This window comes from Pseudopipra pipra, chromosome Z (assembly GCF_036250125.1).
Source record: "Pseudopipra pipra isolate bDixPip1 chromosome Z, bDixPip1.hap1, whole genome shotgun sequence".
NCBI lineage: Eukaryota > Metazoa > Chordata > Aves > Passeriformes > Pipridae > Pseudopipra > Pseudopipra pipra.
In genome coordinates this window covers 56,926,326-56,938,406 of record NC_087581.1, presented here as the reverse complement: position 1 = coordinate 56,938,406, position 12,081 = coordinate 56,926,326, and the positions used below count along the sequence as shown (strand labels likewise).

Below are 12,081 nucleotides of genomic sequence, written 5' to 3'. Positions count from 1 at the left end.
GGTGGTCAAATACTGAATATGTTGCTAGAGAAGTTGTGGAACCACTACTCTCGAAGACACTATCAGCATGACTGGAAAAAGCCTAAGCAACCTTGGATCCAACTTTAAAGCTGGCTCTGTCTCCAGTGGAAGGTTGTGTCCCATGACCTCCAGAAATTCCCTGCAGCTTCAGTTAATCTACAATTCTCTCTATCAACCAGATAGCTCAAAGGACTGTATCTTATTTGAAATTAAGTATGTGAGTCACAGTTCACTATGAATTAAAAGATTTGATTGCATAAGTATAATTATATTAATGGAATTTTCTCAAAGCAATCTAGCATTCAACCCAACAATTGCAGCTAAATGATTAACCTGTTAAGTTTCAGTGATTCTCTGAAGTAACCTACCAGCTACAGCCAGTGCTTATCCTGTGGTCTGTGCTCAAATTAGCTTCCTCATCTGATCCAGATTCTCAGATTGCTAAATACATGGAGTACAAAGTGTTCTGCAGAAGACAACTACTCCATATGGACTTCCAAATGTAGTATAGAACAAAAAATACCAGTTCAATTTATTCAATTCTGAGCCTGGAGAAGAAGCAATGAGAGTGGCCATCTAATACACTCACAGATAGGTTATCCTAAAGATGACCCTAATTTGGCAAGGAAAATAAAAACTACCATTCTTTCAGTTTTTAAGGGGAGAGATACAGAGCTGCTTACAGAGTCTTATGGCTTAACAGCCTGTAGTCAGTGCTCTTACCAAGAGATTCAAGAGCCCACATCTCAGTGAAGCTGCAGCAGCTGTGATACAAACCATGGCAGTTGTATTCCTGTTCTCAGAGCCCTTTCTCCATATCCCACAACTTGCTTCATCAGAATGTACTATCCCCCAAACTACATTTAAAAAAATCTAGCAGTTCTGACTTGCTTCTGTACTGTAGTCTTATTTCCTCCAAATTTCCCATTGCTCCTTCTTCATTAAGGCTTTAGTTTCTTGATTTTACTTTCACACCGCTATTTGTACCTCTGGCAATGCTTTCTTCATGCATATGTGATATAGTATTACAGCATCTAGTTAGTAATAATTCTTTCTAACCTCTCATAAGCTTACTTCCTTTTTCCCTTCTTTCCTGTACTAAAGTGATACTTCTTAGGCCATCACCTTCTGCTATTAATCTTGAATTCTAATTATCCATAGGAGGGATTACACAAAATGACAAAATGACTATCATTGCTACTGTGTACATAACCACAGTAATCTTTTCATTCTCTTCATCAGCAATAAGCGAGTTACATATGGAACAAAAAAAAATCCTCAAATTGACTAATCTAGATTCTAACATATCCATTTTGGGGCTGGATGATTCTTCCTGCTCCTGAACTGAAATTTTCAGACCACTTTCAACAAAGGGTCCCTGTTTCACCGGCCTTAATGTTTTATGGAGATTATTATTTTGACAAGGGAGGGCAAAGAGCAGGTGAAACAAAGGAAACCCACATTTTGTAGTCTTCATGGTGAGAGCAGAAGGTGAGTCTGTGGGCAAGTACTAATTGTGTGCTCTACTTGTACAATTTGGATCTCCCTGTTCACTGTCATAAAAGCAAAAAAGGTTCTAATAAATGTTTGGAGTTAGTGGGATGGAGAATCACACATTATAGAGTCCCATCAATGCTGTGGATGGGACTGCAGTGGCCTGCAGGAGCACAAGAGCAAACTATTTGTTATCTAAATGAACACAATTCTACCCTGGAAAATATTCACACAGTCAGAGGTGACTGCTAAATGTCAAAACAAATCCATGACTACTTACAGGAGGGAGTACTGAATTCTCAAAACAGTGAGTACTCTGTGATTTTATAACTCCTGTGTTTTTCTCAGCTCTAAAAGGAACAAAACAGGTGAGCTCATTCTTCAGTAATCTCATTTGGATTAAAAAATGCTAATCATGTCTAAAAAAAATCTCTGAGCACTTGTAGGAATGCAGTGATCTCTCTCTCCCATGAAATGTGGTACTTAAAACTAAGTATGATAAAGGTGCAATGCAGGCTCTCAATGTAATACAATAGCCATTGTTTCATAGGCTATGTATTACATTCACTCTGATATCTATTATTTTACTTTTCCTTTGAGACAGATTTGTCTCCTGCTAGTTTTTAAATATACAACATAAAACCCACAGAATGAAGCTGAAGTTCCCTGGAGCTTTACATAAATTACTATTTCCATCTATTGAAGAAACATATTCACATCACAGTAATTTTAATTGATATCGGCATGTATTTTGAAAGTTATACTAAAATGTATGTATATAAAATGATACCCAGTTGTAGCACAACAGCATTAAGAACATTTCCTTCAGAAATGTTCAGAATGGAATTAAGTCAAATAACATCCTGAAACCATTTGGTACCTTCCACGGTGCATGACATGTCACCAATCAACACCAGACTGAAATTATGCCATGTGGCCAAATGCTGTAGTCTTCTTCTGGACTTTAACACACAATTTGTTTCATCCAGGGCAAAAGTAAGTACAAGAAAATGTGCCAGGGTTATTTATATCACGATAGTAGCTGAAATCTGTAAATGCAATACAGATTGATTCTGTACAGACACACACACATATTTACCACAGCATTGTGGTACACAGATGAACACAAAGATTGTTCTGAAGTTACTAAGCAGCATGATAGGAGGAAAAAAAACCTGTTTCATGTTACCATTCTAATATGGACCATGAAGAGATCTAAGGCAAAAGCTAAAAAGCCCACATACACTGCTGCATACCCTATATCTAGCAATTAGTATAATATATAGTGAAGTAATGATTGTCTTCTAGCAATGTCTTTTAATTCTCTATTCCTGATAAAATATTTGACTTTACTTGAAGTCAAAGGCTCTATTATTATTCGAATAATTACAAAAAGAAGATCTTCAGAAGTTTGCCATTTGAAATTGACCATGATTTTGGGTTTCATTGTAACAATGGGTAGAGTTTATTTTTACAGTAGTAAAGCCTATGGTCTTTGATCTTGTTATGCAGATTTTTAAAAATAATCCATATGAACATATTAAATCTGCTTTTATGGACATCCCAATGTTCTCCAAATATTGTAATTCACTTGTATAAGGTAGGTGAAAGCGAAGTATTGCTCACTTCAGCATCAGATCACTGGCAGAATATACACAATGTTCAACGCTATTACTTTGCCATCAACTCTCTTTTTCATTCAGCCTGCTCTTCCAACACATGGTCTCAGAGTCACATCTGGAAGCTGCAACTGAATTTCAGAGCTTCTCCTATAGCCAGTGATGCTTCCCTGGACACTTGAGTATCTCTGTTTTAAGCAAAACCAGAAAAATTCTGCCTATGCTTACAAACATCATTAAAACATTTTTCCTGTAGCTTTCTCCACTATGCCTTGATCACTAGCTTTGGCATTGAATGTACAGAATAGAGTAAAATAATTATTTTGTAACTGTCAAAGTGTATCCTCCTTTCATAATCAGTCACAGACTTTTACCTACTAATTCCCTGGCTGGACCTTATAATCTGTGGGTAAATCAGAATTTCTCTTTTAGAGTGACATTCAGTCTTGCACCTAAAGGAAAAATCAACCACCTTCCCTTTGTTAAATGCTTAAAAAATTATATATCCTCAATGTCAAAAGCCTGAGCCCCACATTTAGTTTGAATTTGTGAAGCATCGATTTTTTTTTTATACAAAAAGCACCATTTCTTCATGAAACAAAGCTAATTAGTTGAAAGATTCTGACTATTTTATGCTACATACACTGAACCATTACAAATCCACAGGTATTTGACTGTATTTTTCAGTATTTTAATCAGTGATCTTTCATGCCATGTTCAATCAGACTAGGCAAAGCAGCGTAGAAGCTGCAAATCTACATATTCATCTGTTAATCCCAGTCTTTATTCACATGCACATAAATTCCCCCTTTCTCATGCCTTTTCTAAATTGTTCTTTTAAAGATGTGAATATATTACCAGGAATACATTTTAGACAGACTAAAAAAACCTCCTCAGACATCTGTACCTCATCTTCTCACAATGGCAAACTGTTTTGTTTTCCATTCTAACACATTAAGAACACAGGACAGCAAAACCCAAGTATTTCCCAAGCTAAAAATAACTAATCAAAAAGCTACCCTTTCTCTTCTGTCTCAGACACCTGCTTCAAATGCCTTTTTTTCAGCATGAAAATCCTGCCACCTCAAATAGTTTCTAAAGAAATGCACAGAAAGGCAAAAATAGGATTTTAAGAATCTGAGTCATCTAAGAAGGCAAGACATTTCTTTAAACAATGAAATCTACATTTCAAATATAGCCAACTTAGTAAAACTGTCTGGAACTTCCTGTATGAAACCAGAGGATCTTTCCTGCTATACCATGCAAGCAGATCTCTGCTGCTGTAAAACTGAGGGAGAATTTTCACATATTCTCTTTTTCAAACAGTTTCTATAGAGAAATATTTTTTAGAGTTCTGCTTTTCAATAAATCTGTCCTACAGATTTAGGAAAATAAAAAAAAAAGGAAGAGCTGCCTTTTTGTTCATCTCCTTGTTCAACAAGCAAAATAAGATAAGAATTATTCTTATCAAAACACAGGCTATCAGGCTTCATTACCACGCAGGTTTTACCAGCATTATTAGCATTATGTTTGATTCAGTGCAAGCTGACTTTTTTGCAAATCAACCAAATACTCTTTTATGCAAGTAAGCAGACAGATGTCCCTGGTAATGTTATTCTTCAACTGGAGGAAGTTGTACAGACTGTGAGGGGAATACCATCTGAAACATTCTGAAAAGTTCTTGTTTTCACCAAATACTAAATGCTTAGGCTGCCTTACTGCTTGCTTATCTGCTGTGGTTATTTTAGTTGTTTTTCTCAGCCATACTGGACCCTGTATATTTGAGTCTCCCTAAGGACTATGCATAGCCATGAAACATCAATTCTGTTCTAAAAATCCGGTGCACAACTCCAGCACTGCCCTGTTCCCTCATCTGTATAAACGCTCTTTTGTATATAGGCACTTTCAGGAAATTGCCCTCCTCCTCCCCCACTTGCTCCCCACTGTCCGACTCCAGCTCACACCCCCCTCCCGATCAACACTAGGGAATAATTGCATTTTTGTTGGAGCACTTCCAGCTCCTCCACATGTTCCACTCCAGAAGCAGCACACTGTAGCTTTGGCGCACTCTGTTTGAAAACACACACACACACTCACACACACACACACACACACACACACACACTCACACTCACACTCACATGCACACTCATTTGGACAGCATCAAGCTTATTCACAAAAATAATGACCTTTCACTTCTCCCCCATGCAACTTCCTCATTTGCTGAAAAATACAGTGCTTCCAAATTAAAGAAATATTCCTCTTTCGTTATGTGACTACCAGTGTTCTGAAACACTGTTTCTTCCACTTATCGGTACCCCACGTGCAAGTAAATTAGAATTGCCAAGACAGATATCCCTGGGTTCCAACACTTCGGTCATTTCACATCCAGCAAAATCGGCAGGACTTTGCTTTTGCGAAGGCCTTTGCCCCTCCCCGTTGAATACCCAAAAGCTAAAACGAAAAAAAACTCTCCTCCACGCTCAGAAAAGCGGCATGGGCAACACAAGTGTGCATGTTTCCTCTCCTGTGAAAATAGTTAAAAAACGTACCTTCCTTGGGATCATCGGCTTCTGAACTCATGGTGTCAGCTCACGGCGCTGGGGACCAGACTACAGCTGACGTGCGTGCTGAGATGCAGCAGCAAGTCAACTTCTCCTTCCCTCTCCCTCCCTTTCTCAGCCTCTCCAAAAAAAAAAAAAAAAAAAAAAAGAGAGAGAGACAGAGAGGGTTGAGGTTTTAAGGGGAAAAAGATCCCGCCCCTTTCTCAGCTGCACACCAGCAACTGTCTGGAAATCCAGCACCTTCAGAGAAACCTTGATTTTACTCGCCAGCTGTTGCCGTTTATGAATCTTATTCTCCCCAGTCTGTAGGAAGGGTGGAGTTTCACTTGTTGCAGCTTGCCAACGCGGTATGAGAAAGCAAGCAGGAGAGACCAAAAAAGCCCTGAGTGCAGAGCAGTGTCTGATCGTGGTAACTGACAATCAGATTGGGCCTCTCTTAACTTGCTGGAATATCTATTTTAAATCAATTTTTTTGAAGCCTAAATTGTACATTTCAACACTGCCTGTTATCTGGAATTACTTCTGTAGCCTCCGTAATTACACTGACTAATACTGGATGACTAAATACATACTTCAAGGATGAGAAGCAGCAGCTTACTTTCAGGTAGTTTAAGCTAAATAATCTTCTTTCACTCGTGCTCAGAGCATGGTGCCATCTACCCTGAGAGCAGCAATTCACTTCTCCTTCCTGGAAAAACTATCTGATTTCTTTGTGCTGCAGTCCCCACCCCACCCCCGCCATCCTAGAACAGATTATTAATTTTAACTACTACACAACATAGTTTTAAAGCACAGCAAAATAACTGGGGTCTTCTGCAGCTGCCTCCCGATTTGCCATGCATCACATATGCCTTCAGTGCAAAATTAGGGGGAATTACTTGGAAGTCTATTCTCAATTAGCACAGTCTTCAGTAAAACCACTGTCGTAAGGAACCATCTTTCCCTACTTACTAATTTAACAGATTTTTAGCACAGTGAATAGGACAAAATGTCACTGGAAATGTGACTGTTCTGACAAGAGGAGAGGTATGGTCTCTCCAAATTCCCACCTGCCTCTCCCTCACAGGGTTAAATGTGCCATCTGAAGGGCTGAGAGGGTCTTCTGGAAGTAACACTATTAAGAACTATTAACAGTTAGCAAGTGTCCCAGTGGAGTCAAATAGAAATAAGTGTATTTCAAGACAAAGTCACAAAGAGCCAAAGCTGTTAACTGCACAAAACTGGGGCACGGAGGAGAAAAAAAAAAAAAACATTTCAGATTGTAACATTCACCTATATTAATTAAAGCTTATGGGAAGACTAGACATAGGTAGGATGGTCTTGTAAGTAACAGTAAGATACACTGTCACAAAGGGCAGTATGAATTCTTTAGCCACAGCAAACCTTCTCTGGGGACTGCAGTAAATAATACTTCAGACTGTAAGCAACTTTTATCCCATTATGAGTTATTTTATTAATGATAAGGACTGTCCTTTGCCATGTACTCCTCCCATACCTAGGAAAGACAGATTTCATTTTAGTTAAAGGTTCTGGGTAACACTGAAAATTCTTTTGGTTTGCAATACACACAATTCCATGGGTTCCTAAAGACATTTCTCTTTTCTAAAGGCCTTATCATCTCCTGTAGGGTATAAAGCAGAGAAGCTGCATCCTTCAAAGCACAGAGAATGAAAGTGAGTATTACCCTAATTACAACACTGGAGCAGCTAATGAAGCTACATTTTCAAGTTTAAAAAAAAAAAAAAAAACACATTAGGAAAAAAAATTAAAGTACTGGTTTGGAGTAATTATTGTTTAGGGGACTGAAACCACTCAAAAAACATCACACAGAATAGAGGAGGAACAAGAAGAAATATAGGGTTAGTCCAGATGAACTGCAATAGCCTCTAGGGTCCTTTAATCAAAGGGAGTGTTGTAGAGAAATAAAAATACAAGACGGTATGAAGATCCCTGCATGATCAGATTTACACAATAGATGGATGCCTTTCGTTATTTTAGATGACAGACACAGAGAGATAATGAGCCTTGTGGTTAAACGTCAGCAAGTTCTACAAATTAAGATTTCTCAAATCCCTCAGAAACTTTGTACCTCACTGGACAGATAACAAAAACACAAAGATTTTGCCTTGTTTCTTCCCTACAGAATCAAAATCACATCTCCTCACCCAGTCCTTTTCCTCCTGTATACAGAGGAAATATATTTCAGACTCAGGAAATTTTTTTTATGCTTCATTTTGGTTGTTACGCTTTTTAAAAACACATGCATTGGCTGAAAAGACACCAACCTGACTGAAGACTGTTTACGTATGCAATTTTCTGATATTAGGTTAAGCAGGGACTTGTAACGGTATTTGATATTGAGGACATCATCACCTTCTTCAGAGTCTGCAGCCCACTTTAATTACTTTTCTTAGAGAGCTAGCAAAAGTAATAGAATAAGGCTGGTAAAATTAAACAGAGTCTGTGGACAACACTGGAGTTCAGGTAACGGATGACACCACATCTGCAGGGAAGTGGCATTTATCAAAGCATCCAGACTGATTTCTGGATCCCATGGTGAGTAAAAAGCCTGGAAGTTCAAAAAAACCCTCTTTAATTGTAAACTGTGCATGTGATATGGAATAGGAAGGACAAAACAAACAATGACAAAAACTCTAAAAACAGAATCAGTAGATACAGCTAAATTTCACACAGCAGATTCTCCTACAGAAAAGTAACTTCCTAAAATGAAGGGCTTAAAACGCACCACACATTTGGACAGACGCTGTCGTGGAGGGAAGGCCAGAATTCCCAGAGGAAAATTATATTGTTTGTGTGTAACATACAAAAAAAAATGGGTTTACACACTTCAGTGGCTGGAAGTCTAAAAGCTACAAAGCTGGGTAAGACAAGCAGTATGGTCCTTTACACCCTTCTCTGCTGAAACAAAAAAACTTCTGGTTTTACTTTGAAAAAAATATTTAGCAGGTTTTGGTTGGCTTGGTTTTTAACTCATCATTTGTAAATTGCCCTAACTTCTCCTAGGGACTGAGGGAGGGCTACCACAGAAAGAGCTGACTAGAACCAGGCCTTGGCTTACTACAGCAATATATGGGGAATTGTGAAGGGATGGGTAGCTGTGTGTCAGCACATCACCAGTTCAGCTCAAAACCCTGCCTATGTTCTGTGTCTTGATGCATGCTGAGACAGCTCTGTTTAGAGAAGGATTTGCTTATTAGATACAGAAGTGACAAATCCTACTATAAATAAATACATAACAAAAATAATAAATACTTTAGTAGCAAAAAAATGGAGCTAAAATTGCAGCCAAGAAGATTCTAAAGCTCAATGCTGAAATGTCAAAAAAAAAACCAAACCTGTAATGTTTTGTTTCACAAAAAAGAGGAAGCAGCACTACTACATGAAAAGTATCAGGAAGAAGCTTTCAGGAGGAGGCAGCTGCCATGGAAGCAAGAATAAATCTCCTACTGCAAGAAAACCCCTCCACAGCCCTAGAACAGTTCCAGAGAAGGAAGTGGTAATGTCACACTTTGGGCATTACATATTCATGGGATGTTAAAAAAAAAAAAAACCCAAACCAACCTCCACATGTTTTGTTAACATAACTAAAGTTATCTGATGATAACTTCTGCTCTTCCAGAATGTCACGTTCAACGGTCTGCAAACCTTTAAACGATAAAAATAAGGTCCATGCCCAACCTCAACTCCCTCACACAGATGACACTTTCTATAAGTCCACTGTGTGTCTTTTGCTGACTGTAACTGCACTGAGTTATTTGAAGCCACATGACAGACCTGATGGCAGCTGGGTTTCCCACTCTACTCCCACCTGTGAGACAAAAGGAAAAAGTGTACAAGGACTCTGAAAGATCCCAATACATGTAACTGCAGGTACGGTTTCTTTATGCTATCAGTAGATAGCTGTGCTGCTGAAATTTTCTTTCCCACAAATAAGCAAGGTGGAGAATGTTGTGTGGGGAGAAAGTAAGTGTTGAACTACACTGTCCCATGTAAGACTGCATAGTTAAACAAATTACTGGCTTTCACAGTAGTGCTATAAACAAAGCTTTTCATCCAACTGTTTTCACAGAATAAACTTAAAGATATCATAACCTAGGCATAATGCTATGCCATCTAGCAATCATGCAGAAATATAGGGAAATATTATGTAATTTCTCTCCTGTAGCCCCAAAAAGTTGTTGTACCTATTTCTGATACTATAGGTTTAGCTTAATAAATCTTCAACTTCTGAGACTCTTCCATGGGTGTGGATTATAGATACATAATTCAAGTTTTCTCCAGGACATTGGGAGAAGAATAGCACTGGACACTACCCTGAATCACTCACATTTATTAGTACTATTTCTTCATAGATATAGTTTTCAACATGGAATGGGAAATTATGTGATACACAAGTCATAATAAATTAATCCCACCAATTCTCAAGTGTTTTGAGTTTTTATCAAACTAATGTTCTGAAAGGGAATGAGATTTAAGATTGTTATATTTAAGTCTAAGATCTCCCAAGCAAACAAAAAGTTTACCAGGTCTGGTCATAGAATCATACAATCATAGAATCGATTGGGTTGGAAAAGACCTCCGAGATCATCGAGTCCAACCCTTGGTCCAAATCCAGTCCATTTACTAGATCATGGCACTCAGTGCCACGTCCAATCTGCGTTTAAAAATCTCCAGGGATGGTGAATCTACCACCTCTCTGGGCAGACCATTCCAATGCCTGATCACTCTCTCTGTAAAGAATTTTCTCCTGATATCCAACTTAAATTTCCCCTGGCGGAGCTTAAGCCCGTGCCCCCTTGTCCTATTGCTGAGTGCCTGAGAGAAGAGACCAACCCCTACCTGGCTAGAACTTCCCTTCAGGTAGTTATAGACGGTGATGAGGTCACCTCTGAGCCTCCTCTTCTCCAGGCTAAACAACCCCAGCTCCCTCAGCCTCTCCCCACAGGACTTATGCTCCAGTCCCTTCACCAGCCTTGTTGCTCTTCTCTGGACCCGCTCCAGCACCTCAATATCCTTCCTGAACTGAGGGGCCCAGAACTGAACACAATACTCAAGGTGTGGCCTCACCAACGCAGAGTACAGGGGAAGGATCACCTCCCTGCTCCTGCTGGCCACACTATTTTTGATACAGGACAAGATCCCATTGGCCTTCTTGGCCACCTGGGCACACTGTTGGCTCATGTTGAGCTTCCTGTCAATTAGTACCCCCAGGTCCCTTTCTGCCTGGCTGCTCTCCAGCCACTCTGTCCCAGCCTGTAGCGCTGCATGGGGTTGTTGTGGCCAAAGTGCAGGACCCGGCACTTGGCTTTATTGAACTTCATCCCATTGGAATCAGCCCATCTCTCAAGTCTATCCAGATCCCTCTGCAGAGCCCTCCTGCCTTCCAGTAGGTCGACACTCCCTCCCAATTTGGTGTCATCAGCAACTTTGCACACATTTATAGAATGCTGCCCCCAAAAGTGCAAGAAGATGCCTACACAGTATCTCAGAAAAAAAGGTACAAATAATAGTTCATGGAAATAAGAGGAAAACTTGTTAAATTCAAGTCTGGAAGCCACACTGAGATACCACTAGGAAACTAACTTAGTTTGGGTGCCACTCTTCTGCAAGTGGCACCTTGCTAACTTCTAGGTTTTACCTGAAAGATCTTTTTATAGAAGTTACTGACAGAGTAAGAGGTCAAAGACAGCACAAAAGCATGTCCTTTACTTGCTCCATTGGTCCTTTTCTGAATTCCTTCCAGTACCACTACAACCTTTGTTCAGGCAGGCAGATCACAACTGTGCTGAGTTTCAGGTTTATAAAACAGGAAATATTTTTGTTTTCTAGCCCTTCTCTGTTAGTTCAGACTGGTAGATGAGGTCTTAGAGCACTGAGATCTTGCAGCACAAAAGGAGGAACTGCTGCCTCTTCCAGCACTCTCCATCTCCTAGGATGCAGAAACCCACCTGCCAAACACCTTTCCAGGTGCCAAACAGTGCAGCCCTGACCTGACCTGCTGGCTGTGCCTGCTGCTGCTGTCACACACAGACACTGCGTGTGCATGATGGTGCACAGGGAGAGGAAAGGTGTGGAGAGAGTAGTACAGAGTCACAGGAAACAGTAAAGTTGCAGTTTTCTTGCATTGTATCTAAGTTGTTCTGATTTCAGTAACTTAAATAGTTACACATAGAAATTTAAGTTAGCACACCAAGAAGCTATTTTAAAGTTATTTCCTAACATAGAGATAAAGCAACACCATTTGTAGCTGTATTACTCCCATTATTGCAAAAGAAAGTGCAATATGCATTGTCCGTGAGATGTGAACACAGCAAAACCAAACTCCAACTCTTATGCAATTTGGTTATTTTGGAGTTGAGTAA

The 12,081-nt window shown here is 39.4% G+C and overlaps 1 protein-coding gene across 4 annotated transcripts in view; it reads right to left on the bottom strand.

Moving 5' to 3' along the window:
* The window catches only part of TNFAIP8 (TNF alpha induced protein 8), a 61,483-nt gene that overhangs the window by 14,220 nt on the left and 35,182 nt on the right, over positions 1-12,081 (bottom strand). Inside the window, exon 1 of one of the 4 annotated variants that reach the window (XM_064642622.1) lies at positions 5,687-5,834. The exons of the other annotated variants lie outside the window; for them this stretch is intronic. Within the exon in view, the coding sequence (XP_064498692.1) occupies positions 5,687-5,717 (31 nt within the window). The 5' untranslated portion in view covers positions 5,718-5,834. Of the gene's footprint in view, positions 1-5,686; positions 5,835-12,081 lie in introns of those variants that run through there. 4 annotated transcript variants of the gene reach the window in all.